This window comes from Schistocerca gregaria, chromosome 4, assembly GCF_023897955.1.
Source record: "Schistocerca gregaria isolate iqSchGreg1 chromosome 4, iqSchGreg1.2, whole genome shotgun sequence".
NCBI classification, from domain to species: domain Eukaryota; kingdom Metazoa; phylum Arthropoda; class Insecta; order Orthoptera; family Acrididae; genus Schistocerca; species Schistocerca gregaria.
Genome location: NC_064923.1, coordinates 403,639,668 through 403,660,773, shown reverse-complemented (window position 1 = coordinate 403,660,773; position 21,106 = coordinate 403,639,668). Strand labels below are relative to the sequence as shown.

The 21,106-nt window shown below is 39.5% G+C and overlaps 1 protein-coding gene across 1 annotated transcript in view; it reads right to left on the bottom strand.

The window, feature by feature from the left end:
- LOC126267508 (RNA-binding protein 1-like) overlaps window positions 1-21,106 on the bottom strand; it is a 45,002-nt gene that overhangs the window by 8,775 nt on the left and 15,121 nt on the right. The window contains exon 3 of the mRNA XM_049972807.1: window positions 20,627-20,704. Coding sequence (XP_049828764.1) covers window positions 20,627-20,704 — 78 coding nt within the window. The remainder of the gene's footprint in view (window positions 1-20,626; window positions 20,705-21,106) is intronic.

Here is a 21,106-nt window from a genome sequence, read left to right as displayed (position 1 = left end):
CATAAACAAATCTCTACAATGATCTTCTATTCCAAATACAGCTCTCACTTCCAAATAACCCAAAAGAACCCCCCCACCCAATATCACCCTTGAATGCGTTAAATCATTGCTCCACTAAGACCACTACAATCAACGGTCAAACCCTGAAACGAGACCATCCTCCTTCCATAACCTCCCAACAAAACTTACTGTTACCTATTGTCTTTCTTCTAACTTCCTCAACATTTCTGTCTAAACTGTGACATTCCCTGATCATTACCCTACTTACCCGAAGTTTCCTACTCCTGCAATTATTTGAATTACTTTCTAGTGTCAGTCCCCCTGAAATGTGTGGTGATATATAAGTTTTAGTGATGTCTTTTCTGATGTTACATGATTTTCAAAGAAGCTGATTGCAGGACGATGGCAGCAACACACAATTAACAATACAAATTGCAGCACAATTAATGGAGTCTGAGGAGCAAAATTAGCTTAGAGCAGGACATGCGCACATGGATGGCTTATTTGCTCTTAAAAACCTCACTGAAAAGAGACTAAAAGGGGAATGAAAGTTTACTTAGCATTTATTGATCAGCAGGAGGCATATTATTCAATCCCACTAAAGTAAGTAGTGAGTTGTTGTTGTTGTCTTCAGTCCTGAGACTGGTTTGATGCAGCTCTCCATGCTACTCTATCCTGTGCAAGCTTCTTCATCTCCCAGTACCTACTGCAACCTACATCCTTCTAAATCTGCTTAGTGTATTTATCTCTTGGTCTCCCTCTACGATTTTTACCCTCAACGCTGCCCTCCAATGCTAAATTTGTGATCCCTTGATGCCTCAGAACATGTCCTACCAACCGATCCCTTCTTCTAGTCAAGTTGTGCCACAAACTTCTCTTCTCCCCGATCCTATTCAATATTTCCTCATTAGTTATGTGATCTACCCATCTACTCTTCAGCATTCTTCTGTAGCACCACATTTCGAAAGCTTCTATTCTCTTCTTGTCCAAACTAGTTATCGTCCATGTTTCACTTCCATACATGGCTACACTCCAAACAAATACTTTCAGAAATGACTTCCTGATACATAAATCTATATTCGATGTTAACAAATTTGTCTTCTTGAGAAACGCTTTCCCTGCCATTGCCAGTCTACATTTTATATCCTTTCTACTTCGACCATCATCAGTTACTTTGCTCCCCAAATAGCAGGACTCCTTTACTACTTTAAGTGTCTCATTTTCTAATCTAATTCCCTCAGCATCACCCGATTTAATTTGACTACATTCCATTATCCTCGTTTTGCTTTAGTTGATGTTCATCTTATATCCTCCTTTCAAGACACTGTCCATTCCGTTCAACTGCTCTTCCAAGTCCTTTGCCGTCTCTGACAGAATTACAATGTCATCGTCGAACCTCAAAGTTTTTACTTCTTCTCCATGAATTTTAATACCTACTCCAAATTTTTCTTTTGTTTCCTTTACTGCTTGCTCAATATACAGATTGAATAACATCGGGGAGAGGCTACAACCCTGTCTCACTCCTTTCCCAACAACTGCTTCCCTTTCATGCCCCTCGACTCTTATGACTGCCATCTGGTTTCTGTACAAATTGTAAATAGCCTTTCGCTCCCTGTATTTTACCCCTGCCACCTTCAGAATTTGAAAGAGAGTATTCCAGTCAACATTGTCAAAAGCTTTATCTAAGTCTACAAATCCTACAAACGTAGATTTGCCTTTCCTTAATCTAGCTTCTAAAATAACACATCTGTCAACACCTGCTTTCTGTGGGATTGGAATTATTACATTCTTCTCGAAGTCTGAGGGTATTTTGCCTGTCTCATACATCTTGCTCACCAGCTGGTAGAGTTTTGTCATGACCGGCTCTCCCAAGGCCGTCAGTAGTTCTAATGGAATGTTGTCTACTCCGGGGGCCTTGTTTCGACTCAGGTCTTTCAGTGCTGTGTCAAACTATTCACGCAGTATCTTATCTCCCATTTCGTCTTTATCTACATCCTCTTCCATTTCCATAATATTGTCCTCAAGTACATCACCCTTGTATAAACCTTCTATATACTCCTTCCACCTTTCTGCTTTCCCTTCTTTGCTTAGAACTGGGTTGCCATCTGAGCTCTTGATATCCATACACATGGTTCTCTTCTCTCCAAAGGTCTCTTTAATTTTCCAGTAGGCAGTATCTATATTACACCTAGTGAGATAAGCTTCTACATCCTTACATTTGTCCTCTAGCCATCCCTGCTTAGCCATTTTGCACTTCCCGTCGATCTCATTTTTGAGACGTTTGTATTTTTTTTGCCTGCTTCATTTACTGCATTTTTATATTTTCTCCTTTCATCAATTAAATTCAATATTTCTTCTGTTACCCAAGGATTTCTAGCAGCCCTCGTCTTTTTACCTACTTTATCCTCTGCTGTCTTCACTACTTCATCCTTCAGAGCTACCCATTCTTCTTCTACTGTGTTTCTTTCCCCCATTCCTGTCAATTGTTCCCTTATGCTCTCCTTGCAACTCTGTAGAACCTCTGGTTCTTTCAGCTTATCCAGATCCCATCTCCTTAAATTCCCACCTTTTTGCAGTTTCTTCAGTTTTAATCTACAGGTCATAACCAATAGATTGTGGTCAGAGTCGACATCTGCCCCTGGAAATGTCTTACAATTTAAAACCTGGTTCCTTAATCTCTGTCTTACCATTATATAATCTATCTGATACCTTTTAGTATCTCCAGGATTCTTCCATGTATACAACCTTCATTTATGATTCTTGAACCAAGTGTTAGCTATGATTAAATTATGCTCTGTGCAAAATTGTACCAGGCGCCTTCCTCTTTCATTTCTGAGCACCAATCCATATTCACCTACTACACTCCTGGAAATGGAAAAAAGAACACATTGACACCGGTGTGTCAGACGCACCATACTTGCTCCGGACACTGCGAGAGGGCTGTACAAGCGATGATCACACGCACGGCACAGCGGACACAACAGGAACCGCAGTGTTGGACGTCGAATGGCGCTAGCTGCGCAGCATTTGTGCACCGCCGCCGTCAGTGTCAGCCAGTTTGCCGTGGCATACGGAGCTCCATCACAGTCTTTAACACTGGTAGCATGCCGCGACAGCGCGGACGTGAACCGTATGTACAGTTGACGGACTTTGAGCGAGGGCGTATAGTGGGCATGCGGGAGGCTGAGTGGACGTACCGCCGAATTGCTCAACACGTGGGGCGTGAGGTCTCCACAGTACATAGATGTTGTCGCCAGTGGCCGGCGGAAGGTGCACGTGCCCGTCGAGCTGGGACCGGACCGCAGCGACGCACGGATGCACGCCAAGACCGTAGGATCCTACGCAGTGCCGTAGGGGACCGCACCGCCACTTCCCAGCAAATTAGGGACACTGTTGCTCCTGGGGTATCGGCGAGGACCATTCGCAACCGTCTCCATGAAGCTGGGCTACGGTCCCGCACACCGTTAGGCCGTCTTCCGCTCACACCCCAACATCGTGCAGCCCGCCTCCACTGGTGTCGCGACAGGCGTGAATGCAGGGACGAATGGAGGCGTGTCGTCTTCAGCGATGAGAGTCGCTTCTGCCTTTGTGCCAATGATGGTCGTATGCGTGTTTGGCGCCGTGCAGGTGAGCGCCACAATCAGGACTGCATACGACCGAGGCACACAGGGCCAACACCCGGCATCATGGTGTGGGGAGCGATCTCCTACACTGGCCGTACACCTCTGGTGATCGTCGAGGGGACACTGAAAAGTGCACGGTACATCCAAACTGTCATCGAACCCATCGTTCTACCATTCCTAGACCGGCAAGGGAACTTGCTGTTCCAACAGGACAATGCACGTCCGCATATATCCCGTGCCACCCAACGTGCTCTAGAAGGTGTAAGTCAACTACCCTGGCCAGCAATATCTCCGGATCTGTCCCCCATTGAGCATGTTTGGGACTGGATGAAGCGTCGTCTCACGCGGTCTGCACGTCCAGCACGAACGCTGGCCCAACTGAGGCGCCAGGTGGAAATGGCATGGCAAGCCATTCCACAGGACTACACCCAGCATCTCTACGATTGTCTCCATGGGATAATAGCAGCCTGCATTGCTGCGAAACATGGATATACACTGTACTAGTGCCGACAATGTGCATGCTCTGTTGCCTGTGTCTATGTGCCTGTGGTTCTGTCAGTGTCATCGTGTGATGTATCTGACCCCAGGAATGTGTCAATAAAGTTTCCCCTTCCTGGGACAATGAATTCACGGTGTTCTTATTTCAATTTCGAGGAGTGTATGTTTCCTTCTCTCCCTTTTCCTACTACCGAATTCCAGTCACCCATGACTATTAAATTTTCGTCTCCCTTCGCTACCTGAATAATTTCTTTGATCTCATCATACATTTCATCAATTTCTTCATCATCTGCAGAGCTAGTTGGCATATAAACTTGCACTACTGTAGTAGGCATGGGCTTTGTGTCTATTTTGGCCACAATAATGCGTTCACTATGCTGTTTGTAGTAGCTTACCCACACTCCTATTTTTCTATTAATTATTAAACCTACTCCTGCATTACCCCTATTTGATTTTGTATTTATAAACCCGTATTCACCTGACCAAAAGTCTTGTTCCTCCTGCCACCGAACTTCACTAATTCCCACTATATCTAATTTTAACCTATCCATTTCCCTTTTTAAATTTTCTAACCTACCTGCCCGATTAAGGGATCTGACATTCCACGCTCCGATCCTTAGAACGCCAGTTTTCTTTCTCCTGATAACGTAGCAATGCAAAATTCTGGTATCGGTAATAGGTACGTCCAGGCAATAAGAAACTTATATGACAGTTGCACCAGTATGGTTAAAGAAGGTAACAAAATTCCTCCTGAATTCTCCACAAGTAAGGGTCTACGGCAAGGGAGCTCATTAGCACCAACTTTATTTAATGCATATTTACAAGACTGGAAGAGGAAATGTTTTCGAATATGAGTCGCTGTATGACATGAAATACTGTATACTTTACTTTCTGCCTTTGACCAGGTTCTGACAGTGGGAGACAAAGAAAAATCTATCCGCCTGTTCAATAAACTGTACAAAAATACTCAAAATTTGGTGAACAATACTATATTTACCCAAATGTAAGCCGACCTTGAATGCAAGCCACCACCGAGAAATGATACTCGGAAGGGGAAGAGTAGTTTTAAGTCCAAACAAATATGTCTCATCATGTGATGGACAAAGAATAAAGTGTCCCCACCTCCCAGAGATTTCAAGGAAGTAGTACTTACTTGTAGTAATTTGCATGGAATTAAATTTAACCTTTCAGGTACATAAAATTACTGTTACACTATAAACACTGACAGCAGTGAGAGTTCATGATATCTATTGAAATAATCTGAGTGGAACTAGGGCAGCTGGGGCCACTAAGACTCTGACAGACTGTACTGCATACGGCTCGTGTTTGAGTCGTATGTCAGTCTTTCATAACAAATAAATGTCACCTTACATTTTTTTCTTTCAACAAAATATAATGTTTTCATCCAAGAAAGTTACAGTTTGGTTTCAGTTTGGCTTGATGGAGTATTGCACTCGATTTAAGGGATATAAATGTGGCACAGAGCAATCTCCATATTCAAGACACTGATTTGTATATTCACTGATAGAGATTAGAGAGGGTACTTTATTAGATTACTTTTTTTAACATTCTAAGCAATATAATTTGTCTACACAGCATTATTTCCTGCACAAGTGATCCATACAAAGTGTGAATGGCAAGTATTTTCATCATTGTGGAAAATCCTTCTCCTGCAATATTTCCTACATACGTTTTCTTATTGAGTCAGAAATGCTAGTATAGTGTCTCCTAAGGATGTCAACTTCTTTTACCATCTAGCAGGGCAGTACTTTTTTGCTGGGGGAAAAGGCTTTCACAGGTTTACAGCAGACCAAATAGACATATGCTTCGGAGAAACCGCCAGTAATGTAGCATACAAGAATACAAACTTACAACACAAAATATAAAAAAGATGGAAATAACTATCACATAAACACATACGTAAGAAACACACATCATGTCTCCTCATTCATGGTAGAATAGGCTCAGCAACTTGCTGGAAATTGTTACAGATCTACAAAGAAAATGACTTAGAAATTAAAAGCTAAATTATAAAACAGAAATTTTAATGAACTTTTGCACAAGTATACATACTGTTTTTAATCATTACTCAGATCATTCTGAGTCATCACCACTTGATTCCTTGTTGGTACTGTCTTTGTAGATAGCATCATCCTATGTGCCATCAAGTGCATTGGAAACACAAAATTTTTTAAATGCATTATGGGCAGTCTTACTCGGGATACATCTCCAAGATTGGTCAATCCACTTACACACTTGAGGGAAGCTTGCAAGCTTAACATGTAGTGCAGGTGTTAACTGTCTATCGTCTATCATTAGCCGTTGTGAATACATATTTTTAAGTTTGTTCTTAAATGGTCTGTTTAAACAAACATCTAATGGATGCATAATTGATGTCATCCCTCCTGGAATTACAGCCAAGTCTACCTACTCTCTACTAATTCCCTCTTTACAGCAGCATGAACTGCACAAAGATTTGCTACAAGGATATTTAGCAAACATAGCAAGGCACCAGGAAATGTTGCCATAAAAGTTTAATCCACTCTAATACTATGTCCTATGTGAACCAGCCGCTTTCGTTAGCAAGTAAATAACACTTTTTGGAAATACTTCAGACTTAGATAACATCGTGCAGTTAGTAAAAATAAATCGTGGCAGTTTATGGCCATCAGCTATACAAGCATGCAAGACAGACACGCGCTGATTTTCACCATCTGCAGACATTATCTTGACAGCTCTGTTGCCTGTTGCTTCCCTTTATTATTTTTTGGCGTATCAAAATACACCTATCTGACCAATAAGATAACTATTTTCAGTTTGACATCTGATTATGAAATGCCAAAAAAAAAAAAAAAGATAAGTTCTTCCTCATAGTTTTCAGGCAGCTTCTGTGCAACTGAAGTGGGCCGACGAAGAGAAAATCACCCATGTTTCATGAAACTGCCAACACAGTTGCAGCTTCCTCTGAATTAGTGATTTCCTGCTGTCGAGCAACTTCATGTGCTTTAACTTGGATAATTTCTACACTCACAGGTAAGCACTTTTGTCATAGCTTCCTAACAAAATCATTCAGCACGTCTAGTATATAATAGCGAGCTCATTTTGGCCCAGAAATGTTTTTCTATAGCTGGAACAAGCTATAAGTTGTTCCCTTTGCTGTCTCCTTGGTCTCATGTTACTCTCATTGATCCCGTGTCACTGACTTGTGGCATGATCAAGCACTGCTCTCATTATCCTAGAGGTCAGTGGAAGAAACACAAATGACAGTTTTGAACATGGCTGCCTTTCAGTAACCATGTGTATGGTTCAATGGTGAAATAACGCAGAAACCAGTTGCAAATAATTTTTTAATATACCGACCTAGGTTTCAACACTTCATCAGAATGAAATTTTAACAACCATAAAGCTACATTGCGAGAAGGCAATAGTAACAGTTCTGATCTGACTTGCTCAAGCCAAAAATTAAAAAGGCTGGAACATTTTTAATTTTTGACTTGAGCACATCTGCTCAATACTTTCACTACTACTGTCTAGCAACGTAACTTTACGGTTGTTAAAATTTTCTCCTAATGAAGACATCCTTAGAGGAGTCAAAACCTAGGTCAATATATTAAAAAATTATTTGCAGCTGGTAGACACTGTTATTTCTCCACTGAAACACAAATGAAGATGTGGTGGGGAGGAGGGGGTTTGGGGTTGGTGCAGTCATTGCAAGTAGCGCAGATAGCATAAGATCCACATCAATCACCAGCTATGGTAGAAATTTCTCATGGAAGTAACAAGGTTTTGTATAAGCTCATTTATAAGGGCACTCATTTTCAAATGGGTAACTCACGATATTACATTAAGGCAGTGAAATACATATTATGTTACATTGCGAATATTAGCAGCATTGAGAAACGTGTGACGACAACCTACAAATGGAGCTGGAGCTGTCAAAATGTGAAACTGTACTTACCATGCTTGCCAACTTCTGAAAGTTTCTTAAAAATGTCCTTTTTGTTGGCGTGTATATAAAAATACTTATCTTTATTGATATGAATATATGAAAAACTTCCAAATTCAAAGATGAGCGACCCACAACGAAACACTAACACAATGACTACTGTGGCAAAGTAACTACTTACAGCAGCTACTAGCAGCATTTTCAGAACTTCCTGCGGCTTGCACCTGAATCTAAGCCACAGGCGCATTTTTTGGGCCATGGAAATTGGAAAAAAACATTGGCTTGTTTTTGTGCGCGTGCAGTAAACGCATAATAGACTGAAAACGTGCTGGTGGGTGGCGATGAACGAGAATATTTGGATTTGGATTCAAATTAAAAATGGATGTACATCTAAATATTTGTGTATCACTTATACAAAAAAATGGAAGAGGCAAATGAGAATCACAAATAAAATAAGGCAAGGGAAAAGAGTAATTGGTCACCTGAACTCCTTGTCATGGAATGACAAAACTACAAAGAAAACAGAGGTTTTTAAAAGTCAGTCATATAGAGCACCACCACATATGACACTGAAATATGGCAGCTAATCAAAAATGACAAAAATATGTTGATGACCCTTGACAAAGAAGCTGTCAGATTTCCAAATTGGAACATTTCAGAAATGAAATGATACTATTTGCCATGCCACAGCTTTTAACTTGGAATGGCCACTTCCAACGCAAGAATGACAACCAACGGCCATAAAGAATCTATGAATGGAGACCAACTGAGCAAAGGAAATGTGGAAGGTGGTTGCAAGATGGGAAAGTACTGAAGTTGAGAAGCAGAATCATTGTCAATAAGCTACACACATACATTATGAGGTTTTCCTGGTCACACATTTAATACAAATATTCCTAAAATGACACACAACTGTCTCTAAAGTTGACTATATAAAACTTACAGTCTGGGGGGGGGGGGGGGGGGGGGGAGATTGTTAGTATGAAGTCAACAATAACTTAATGTCCAGTGGAGATATGGAGAAACTATAGACACAATCTTATAAATGTTTTAACACTGATTAACACAGAAATTGAATCAGCGTATTAAGGTTTTGTTTGCATAATGAAACTATGTATGTAAACTTATACTGCTGATGTAGAGCATCAAAATGGTTTGACATAGCACTTGGGAAGTGTTATCAACTGACAGAACGATATAAATGCATTTATGCTTCAATCAGCTATAACAAATCAAATCAACCTAACAACAATAACTGAGTAACATTAATGAATAAATAACAAACAACCACAGGTTGCAGTTAGAGCAGCCTTTTTGTTATGTTATTCATCCTCTTCTGTCCATAGACTTCTAAATATATGCAGTTATGTTTGAATTAATCTAAATTACCATAGTTTAGAAATTAAGTACAAAATGATACAAGATAAAAAGAGTTTTGTTAGCACCAAATGAAGTGTAATGAGGAATAATCAAATTTACACAAAATTATACATATTAATTTATCATTTAATCAGATAAGAATTAAGTTAACTATGTCGTGTTCTATATCAAAATGCTCAGTGGATTAGCATGCATCTAATAATTCTTTATTATTTTTAATTGGTCTACCAACAACTGATGTAGCACATGAGCAGGAGTCAGTAAGTAGGGTGGAATGCTCCAAATATTTGAGCGTACATATTGATGAAAACTTGAACTGTAAGAAGCATATTCCTGAACTTCTCAAACAATTGAGTTGAGCTACTTTTGCTCTTCGTGTAATTGCTAATCTTAGAGACAGACATATCAATCTGCTGACACATTTTACATATTTGCACTCAATAATTTTATGGGGTTACTCATCACTTAGGAAGAAAATATTAATCCACAGAAGTGAGCAGTAATAATATTATGTGCTGTTCAGGTACGGGTGTCATGTAGGTACTTCTTCAAGGATCTAGGCATTTTAACTGTGCCATCACAATATACACTTTTGCTAATGAAATTCTTAATAAATGATCCATCACAATTTGAGAAGAATAATGTACATACCTACAACACTAGAGGGAAAAACCCATTTATGACCCATTATTGAAGCTCTCAGTGGTTCAGAAATGAGTTCAATATGCAGCAGCAAAAACCTTTGACCATTTGCTAATAAGATAAAATGCCTGACAGGTAGCAAATCAAATTTTTAATCTAACCTAAATTGACAGATCCGATTTCATGGATGAATTGCTATTAAAAAACTGTTAGACTGTAAAAAACAACTTGTTTTTAATTCTAGTTGCACAAGCAGGATTATAAATAGTGTTCATTAATGTTAACATTAACCATGTACACACCCTACAAACAAACTCATTCCACACCATTTTGATAAACGATTTGTCCAAGTAATCTATGGAATATGTAACTAACTAAAAAAGAGTTTGTTGTGAGTAAGAACAGCACGGCATAATGGGTTGCATCTGGAATGTGATGAAAAGAGGAGTCTCATTTTGGTCACAATGAGGAAAGGGTTTGCTTGTAGTTCGTAGTAGAGTGAAAGCTTGTTAGAAAGCATTCTGGGAATAAAGCCAAGTTATGAACTTCATAAAATTTAGCTACATTGGTGATAAGACTGTGAAGCAGCTAACCAAGGATCATTAATTATGTGTTATAGTAGGATACTATTTGAACTCTTACTAACTGTTTGCAACTACCAATTGCCAAACTCAGTTATTCACCGCCGTGAAAGGTGTGAATGACTTATTAATAACAATTCTAGTTCAAATTCCTCTAGTTGTTGCTTAAAAGTTATTTCGAATTACTGAATATATTTCTAGAATGAAATTTTCACTCTACAGCGGAGTTTGCGCTGATATGAAACTTCCGGGCAGATTAAAACTGTGTGCCGGACCGAGCACTTGCCCGCGAAAGGCAAAGGTCCCAAGTTCGAATCTCGGTCGGGCACACAGTTTTAATTTGCCAGGAAGTTACTGAATATAATCTGATACTTCTGTGCAATTAAATATGAACTATATTGTACTGGAGCTAGTTTGCAATGATGTACAATTGTACCGATACTTATAAACAGACCCAAGATTATGAAAATCTGTTGCACCATTTGTAGTTTATTGTTTAGTACTAACCAAGGTAGTGAGTGCAGGGAAAGATGGGAAACATATTCTAATGGGGTTACTGGAAGTACCAGCAGAGGAGCACGAGGCATATTCAAACTAAGCAGGTGTTATGGCACTGATACCACAGACATGCAAAAAGAATTTCATAAGGATGATTAGAACTTGTCAGATGGTGATTGCAAAAATGAGCAAGAATTGGTATTGTCAGAACTTAAAAGGCGGTGCTTGGTTGTTTTGGGCTGGGTCCAGTAATTTTAAAGCTGAATGTGCTGTTGAGCCACTCATGTGGCAACCATAGTCCAATTGAGACAAGACCAGGGCCTGGCAAATATGGGGGAGAGTAGTGCGATCCACACAAGAGATGTGTGGCAAGGAGAAATTTTTAGGCTTTCGCATGCAGCTGGTCTTTAGCTGACAAATATGGGACAGCCATGTCAGACTTTGATAAAAACAGGAGTTCCAAACTATGGATTTTGCAACTATGTCCAAGTATTGTGTACACAAGTAGAGTTCTGGGTATGACAGAAGCCCACAACTCATGTTTTCGAGGGAGAGAATTGGAAGCTACTTGAAAAAGTCCAAGTGGAAGTCATTCGGATGGGGTCTTTGAACTGGCATTCAGCCAATTATGCATACAGTCTGGAAACGATACCAAAACAAAAGTCATTGACATACAGCGCACAGCACAGGTAACCACTCATCCAATGGAATCACTGGCCAAATGATGCTGATGAAGAGTTAACACTTAGCACAAAGTCCTGAGGGATGCTGTTTCTTGGGCCCATGAGGAGCTCTAATTCAAAACAACTGGTAGGATAAAAACTGATGAATAAAAATTAGTAGGATGCCTCAAATACCCAGTGATGGAGGGTGAGCAAAATGAGAAGTCACAATGTACACCTTATGTAGGTGAAAATGAGGTTTTGTTAGATAAAAAAAGATGTCATAATTCTGTTTCCATCCTCACCAGATAGTCAATTGTGTATCATCACTCCCAGAAACCTCACTGATAGGGGGACAAAAAAACCCCTTTACTCAAGAACCCAGAGTGATTATTCTGTCATGCAGTTTGCAGAGCATGTTAGTGAGGCTAACTGATTTGTAGCCATCAATGGATGTTGGGTTTTGCCTGGTTTAAGGTTCAGGACAATGACACCATTATACCAATGAGTAGGAAAAGCATCTTCTAGTAAAATCTGACTGAAGAATCTTAGTAGACGGAATCTTTGAGTAACATTCAGATATTCAATCATCTGATTTCGATCAAATTGTGGGCGTGGGACCATATTGTGTGACTAGTCAAGAGTCTGATGCAGTTTCACATCAGTAAAAGGATCATTATATAATTTGGCATGACAGGAGATAAAGGATAGGGAGATGTCTTGAACTTGTCTAGGGTAGCCAGATAAGAGGAGGATGCCGATGCTATCGCAAAGCGTTCGGCAATAACCAAAGCATCACTAGAAAGACTACTGTCAAGGATGAGAGAAGATTATGGAGCTTGGTCCACACCTGGGATGAAGAGGCATATATTTCCAGGAAGAAGATGTAGTGCACTCTCCATTGCATCTTTCTGTTCGATAGGGATATAAGATGAGTTAATGAATTAAAATTCATGCCAAGGCTGGGACTTGAACCTGGGTCTCCTGCCTACTGGGCAGACATGTTACCACTGCATCACTGTGAAACTGTGGCTCTCACAGCTGCATCGACTACCCAAGTCAAATGCCCTCTCTAAAACATACCTTAATTCATGCCTTCAGCTCATTTTGCCCTAGGCATTAAGGAGGATATTAGACTAAGGTATTCTGTGCAGCTGTTTGAGCCACAATGCCATGGTGGTGTAGTGGCTAGTACATCTTCCCAGTAAGCAGGAGACCTGGTTTCAAGTCCCAGTCATCACACAAATTTTCATTCAAAATGTAATTCCAGCCTTCTTACTGTGTTTACTCAGACAGTGAGCCTTAGTGTGAAGTCACTTAAAAGTGATGAGAATGGTCTGTGAAAGACGTTGCTTCAGATGCTGAAGGGTCCTCCGACATTGTTGGATTTAAGCAGTCCAATGAAGTTATGTAAGTGTCCTACCTGGGGGGTAAATAAAAGTTACAGATGGTGATTGCTGTGGTTATTTGCACTTGCACCACTACTATTGCTTCCAATGTGGTACACATGGGAATCCTCTCACTTATGACATCTGTAAAAGCCAATGTACAGACCCCTCCAGATGCTCTCTTAGGGGCAGTACAATTCTGACAGGATACAAGGTAACTCTAAGAAGTTATAGAATGATTGGCAGTGAAACGTATGTCTAGGAGAGCAACAGATGGCAGAACAGGAGGAAAATAGTAGCAATCGTACAAGCAGGTGACAGTAGTATCCATCGGAGTTCCACTGAAATATCACTTTTAAGTTTGTCCTGGTTAGGCATGGAGGGGTGTCACATGTAGGAGTGGAACAGTATCAGCTAACATTGGCTCAGTATATATATATATATATATATATATATATATATATATATATATATATATATATATATATATATATATATATATATATATATATATTAAAAACAAAGATTCCAAGACTTACCAAGCGGGAAAGCGCCGGCAGACAGGCACATGAACAAAACACACAAACACACACACACAGAATTACGAGCTTTCGCAACTGGCAGTTGCTTCGTCAGGAAAGAGGGAAGGAGAGGGAAAAATGAAAGGATGTGGGTTTTAAGGGAGAGGGTAAGGAGTCATTCCAATCCCGGGAGTGGAAAGACTTCCCTTAGGAGAAAAAAAGGACAGGTGTACACTCGCACACACACACACACACACACACACACACACACACATATCCATCCGCACATACAAAAGGCAATTTGAGCCCTTCAGTTCACAAATTTTGCATAACAAGGTAACAGACTTTGGAAATCTGGGAGGACGATCATTTCCGCAATTGGCACATATCGGTGGTAGCACACAAGGTGAATTTTTGTGACGTGACCAACTAGTCTCCACAATTTAGGTTGTACGTACACCAGAGAATTCTACATCTGAGCTGTTGATATTTAAAGCACCAAAATATGGCTTCACATCACAGCAGTAAACCATGCTTGTTACCACTGGAAATGACCAGTGCCAACATTGCTGTCTGGCAGGATCTACCCACACAACATACAAAATGGATCCCACCCTTCAAGTGCTCATGTAATTCTTCCATTTGTCTGCAGCATTATGTCTTTGTGAAAAATGATACCCTGTACATTGTTTAGACTCTTATGAATGGGGATTAATGATAAAAGGTACATAAAGTTTTTTTACGGACATTTAAAGTTCACAACTGGGTAGAATTTAGCATTTCAATTAAGATGTAATCACTTCACAATTTATTAAGAGAAGAGATTTCCCTACATATGTTTTCAATACTCTCAATGAAGAACAATGGCTTAGTTCAGAGGAAGGATCGTTCATCTGACCAGGTACAAACTAGGAACTGAGGGAAGTTAGCCACTTGCGTTTGTTTTCCTCCCATGGCGTAGCCAACTAGGGTGTTTCTAGGATCATCATGAGACATACTCAAGAATTTCAGTCTGCCTGGAAGGACTGCCAGAGCCTTATGGCCTGTTGCTGAAAGATTAGATTCCTTCATGGTGACACATATCTGGCATTATGCCACATAGTCCAAACAAGGGTTCTCCATATGGGTGCCAGCCAGCTAAAGCAATGTAACAGGTGAAGCAGGAGAATTAACAGCATGGGCACCAATAGTGTGTTGCCTATATAGCCAGAGATTACCGCAGTAGTAGCCTCTGTCTACGCAGGGAACACACAATTGATGCCCAAAGCTGTTACTTCCTCTTTTACATTGCTCTGGCTGGCTGTTGCCTACAGTCCAGCCACCAACACAGTGTACTGGGTGTTGCTGCCCTCAAGTATGATGATAGCAACCCAACAGCAAATCACACATCGGCAGCCAGCATAGCACCAGGTGGCACTACATTTTCTGTATATAGTGATGCTATTGTTGGTATTACCTCATCTTCACACATCACATGCCACCACTATGTTTTTTCTTGCATTCTTTTGCTGGATGGCTTTATAGCACACTGCTTGGCCCTCTCCAGGCAGTCAACATCAGCAGTTCACAGATGTCTGAGCTCAATGCCAGTGGTCCCTCACAAGGGAGTTCCATGTGCCCAGTGCGCAGAACACTCCAAGTTCATGGCCCATCAGTCTGAGCCTACCACTTCACATTCTGCATCCAAAGTGCTGAGAAATCATGAATGCATCAATCACAGACTATGTCCACTTCGGACATTTCTTGACTTTGTCAGTGACAACTTATTAGGACTGACCAATACACAATACACTAAGGACACTACGGAACTGTTACTGTGCATTGTGCCATTCACATATCAAATCTGGATGACCTTTTTGTTGTGTTACTCCTGAAGCTGCTTATGTTGAACTTGCCTGATGTGTTAAGTTAATAAAGTTCCATTGTTCTTTAACTACCTGGGCACATTCATCCATTAGTAGTGTGCAACACCCACTACAGGACTAACAACCACCATACAGGTACGCAATGACCCTTAACATGGACTAACTAAATGCTGGATATTGGGCAACATTACCCCCACAGTCCACACTTCTGAAGAAAAATCTGAACCAGTTGGAGGTCACATCCATATGTTTGGACGAAACCTAACTGAAATAGGTGGGATAAAGTAATGAAACGAAGTGAGAAAAGCTCCATTAGATGTTCTGTAAGCAAGCCTCGCTGTTATCACGGAATCTGTCCTACACACAAAATATGAGGAGAGATACAGTCAGAAAGTAAGATGACAGCACAGGGAAACAGGTACCACGGCAATGGTGTGGGGGGACCATGCTCACTATGCATGCATTCACAAAAGAGCTGTGAGCCCACTGGTGGCTTGCAATTAAACTGTTATCTCTCCTTATACAAAAGAGCTTTTGAAGCCATCTGTCTGAATTCTCACAGCAAACACCTTACTTTCTTTGCAGCACCACAACATTTAAATTTACCTTGGACACGTTCTGTGTTGAATTTACTGAATACCTATCTAACACTTCCAGATATTTGAGAAAATTACACCTGTCTGTCTTCTTGGCTGAAACAATACATAAAGCTGGTGGGATGCAGTGACCTCTAAGAATATTTTTCGTAAAGTAAAATTGGAAGTCTCTGTCTTTAGGAACAGAAGAAGAGTTCAAACCACACTGCTTGTGAAGTTTTCATTCTCTTCACACCCCAACACTCACGGAGGTTTCACTCTCATCACATGTAATAAAACCAAAAAGAAATAAAATGAAAATGCAAACTACTGCAAATTGTCTGCAAAATAATGCTGTTTTGAAGAAAAGGTTTCAACCAAAACCTGTGCAATCTGTATTGAGAAACAAGCACTAACAACTGAAAACATGCATTCTAGTCACAAAGCCCCAAATAACCCTACATGTCTAAATACTTTTGACTGTCATTAATAATTGATTGCAATGATACAATATGGAGATCCTACAGAAAGTGCAGCTGTGTAAGTGAGTAGAAGAAAGAAAACAAACAAACAAAAATATGTTTCTACTACACAACTGTGGCTGAATAGTAATGTCAATGTGGACAGACATTCAAAAATAAAATCTGCCTCTTTTAAAATAATGACAGATCATCGGGCTTTTGCAAATACACATCCCACACTATTTGCAGTTTTTACTGCATAATATAATTTCCATTTGCCTTAATTCCTTTGGCAAAAGCTTTTATAAAGAGCAAACACATATCTAGTTCAGTCCTCCATGATTTAACATCGTACACACATTTCGAATCATAGGAACCACGCAAGCAAACTGTCACACAGTGAGATACAGAGTTTTATGAGGGTAGTTTGATAAGTCTGGCAGAAAAAGTTTGTTTCGTAAAAAAAACTCATCTCACTCATCAGCATAGTCTCCTTTGAGAGACACACAACTGGACCAGCAATCCTCCATCTTTTTCATCCCATTAGAGAAACAGCTTCTGCCAAGACTGCGAGTTATTTGTTTTGACTGCAACCATCACTTCTTCATTCAATGAAAACCTCTTTCCAGCAAGACAAAATTTCAAGTTAGAGAATGGGAAGAAGTCACTAGGGGCTAAGCCTGGTGAATAGGGTGGATGAGGAACCAATTCAAAATCGAATTCATGCACTTTCATCACTGTAATTTCAGACATGTGGGATGGTGCATTATCCTGGTGAAAGAGCACCTTGGTCTTTTTTCAGCCAACACATTTCAAATGATCCAAAAATGCAGCATAATAGGGTCCAGTTATGGTTCTGCCTTTTCCCATGTAATCTATGAGAATTATTACTTGGTAATACCAAAAAACAGTAGCTATCACTTTACCAGCTGACAAATCAGTCTGTCTTCTTCAGTGCAGTTTCACCAACCTTTGTTCATTGTTTTGATTGCCTTTTGACTCTGCCGCATAATGATAGATATGGCTTCTTTCAACAGTTGAATCGGCACAAAAATCCTTGCAGACTGTGATTAAACATCGCCAGACATTGTGCTGAAATGTTAACATAGATGTGCATTTGGTCAACTGTGAATCGTGGCATCCACCTCATACACAGCTTCTTCATAGCCAATCCTGCATGCAGGATATTACGCACTTGCTCAGTTGAGATTCTTACAGTCTCAGCAATCTCACAGAGTTTTATCAGGTGATCTTACTTTACCACATCATGGATTTTGTTGATAGTTTCCTTTAGGGTGGCCCCATTGGATGGTCAGAACTAACTTCATATTTGGTGCTTGTCAGACCACACTTGAATTCATTAGTCCAATAGAAAATGGTCTTTAACAATGGTGCAGAGTCCACAAGAACTTCATCCGATTCAATTTTGATTTGTGTGGCAGTCCGACCCTTCCAAAAATGAAAATGTTTAATAACAGCAAAAAAAAATCTGTTTTCTCTCCATTTTCAATCGCAAAAGACACACTAACCGATTCAGATGGCTGTCAACAATGAACTGCATACTGAACATTGTTTAAATTCTCTATACGGTCCTTGGAATAATCAAGCTTACTAACCATGAAGGTGCATCAAAAATGTCCCATTCTTTCATGGAAATTTACCAGACTTGTCAAACCACCCTCGCAAATATCTATTACCACTTGATTCCTTAAGTAATACATAACTAACTATGACAACATGTGTTGCAGGTGTGTCTAACAAACATTTTATGAGTGGTAATCATTTTCTCACAAGTAAAAATAATTACGGAAATGAAGTCATGAACTATGATATATAAATACGCTCGCTTAACATTTTAGAACATTCTGCATATGAAGTTCCACCTAATTAGTCCAGCTTTTATTTGTGAAATACCCCGTAAAATGGAAGACAGTGGAATGAGAAAGATGCATGCAGTCACTGCTGGCGACATTTAGCAAATCGAAACAAGGAAAAAAGTTACAATGACTCTAATAATGTTTTACAGTCTGCAAAATTATATCTTCCATGTAGTCTTATGGTCAGTTACATGTATTTCATTCGAAAAAATATCAGCAGACACAATGAAATAAAGTGATCAAAAAATGAAGAACTTTAAACAGAACTCTTACTTCCAGTTCTAATTACAAAAAAATATACTTTCAAGGAAAATATCAATATTCAAAGATATAATATCAATAGATAAAAAAAATCTACTCACAAGCAGCCGCAGGAGAAAACAAGTGAAAGATGTGGAAACACACGAGCTTCCCATGCCTGTGGCTCTTTCTTCTGGTACAAGAGTTAATAGGAAAGCGAAAGGGATGTAATAAAAGCACAGGTGAGATTTATAAAATGTGACGAGTTTAGGAAAAGTCACCCACAACCCAGGATCGTGTTTATTACCTTATCTTCCACTTTGAAGTTCTTAGATTTTCAGATGCCATCCAGTGCAAGCACCAACATTCAATCTTTCCTTCTGATACTGTCCAGTAAGTCTCCCCTGAACCAGGGTTCTAGATGACTTTTCTATAACTCTTCCTATTTCCCGATCCTCACCAACTGTTTTCCTTCAACCCTCTTCCATTCCTTTCAACCCTTCTGAAAGAAAGTAGCTTGTGCTTTTCCACATCCTTTGTGTGTTTCTCCTGCCACTGTTTGGTGAGCTGACCTTTTTATCTAATAAATCTGTTGTGGAACATTTAGAATATTAATCTAATTCTAAAGATTGAAACTGCTCTAAACACACCACATAAAACCGTATCCTATGTGTCATTAAAAAGCAATAGCAGCTTAAAAAAAGAACACAAAAGCATGAAGATAAAAAATAATGAGTTGTAATGCCGAAAATATCAAAACACAAATTTAATTAAATCAAATGTATTCTACTCATGAGCATTAACCAAAATCCTTGCAAACTGCCAATGAAAACTCTTATTACATCTGCATAATTATTAGAGAATACACAACTTCTTAAAACATTCATTAACAGATAAATAATGAATATTTGATTTGTTGAACTACAGACAGAAACCTGCACATAAACCAAAGATAAAACTGGAATTAGTACACAATATTAAACGTGAAGGGCTCATATTAAAAGTCTTACTGCCAGAATGTGTATAGAAAAGATGTGGTTCAACTTTCAAGTTGAGCGCACGGTAAAGAACTATAAATGTTGTTACATTATTTTCTATGCAATTGAGAGAAAAAAAATGATAACTGTGTGACACTAAAGAATAACATAAAACATCTGCTGGAAATATAATAAAATTACATACTGTGCTGCAGAAAAAAGTCCTTTGCTTTTATCACCTATTATCAGTTGTATGCTGAATACTACAAGCCCCACATTAGGCTGGCCCTTGTATCAGCACCATGAGATGGCAGTTGCATGAGAAGTTGTGAAACTCGTACGCTGGTATTAGGAGGCTGTTATGTTCTGCTGCCCAACAGATGGGTTGTAGCTGTGTTGATTGGTGGTCTGATGGCAGAGAAGGGTTGTGGAAACCGCTGGATGCAAATTTGTGGGCCTAAGATGTCTGGGGCGCCAGATGCGTAGTTTGTTTCAAGTGGGAAGTTCTCAGGTTGTCCCGGGTCATGTCGGTAGCAAAAACATGAAGAGCAGACTGACTTGAGCCAGAGATGGTAGACTGAAGGGAGAATATATCCTGAAAATTTTGGCATAATATGAAATACATACTATCTATTATTTCCCCAACAAAATCACATTAAGCCAGATGCAGTGAAATTTAGAAAAGAACTATGTGATTAGTTACATATGAATTTGCATGCATACTGGCATATATCTATTACCAAGAGAGCTTCAACCCCGTTAAAACTGCACTATTGTGAATATGTTATTTCCATGTTTAATATCAGGAAAATAAAGTGAGTGTTTGTAAAGAGGTAATACACCTAGTGGCAAAATTTGTAAATGAGATAACAGACATGGCAAAAAATTGTACCTTGAATGCCTGCGGCCTTCATCTCTCCTTGTGCGTCCCGTAGACATTTCAACCCTAACTCGAGTTCCACACAGTCTCCTACAAATTATGAAATAGATTCTAAATATACATATCTATGACACATGAAATAATCAACAGGATTTAATTATGATAACTCAAATCAATACTATGAGTCACATGTGTAACATACTTAAAAAACAGATACAATCCTACAGTGCCACAATGACTCAGGGCAAGAAAGAAATTTGAAATCTTGCATTCTAATTTTAAAAACTTTAAGCCTGAAGGCGGACTGACATATTTCAGCAAACTGGCTTAAAAATTGGAAATAAAGGCCAGTAATGATTTAAAAGTGACCGTAAATAATCAAATGTACTACCAAAAATCATCTTTGCACTATGATCTCTTTCTCCAGTCAATATTTCTCCAAGTCAGATGAATGCATTATCTCACTCCCTAACAAGCAAATAGTAAATAGAC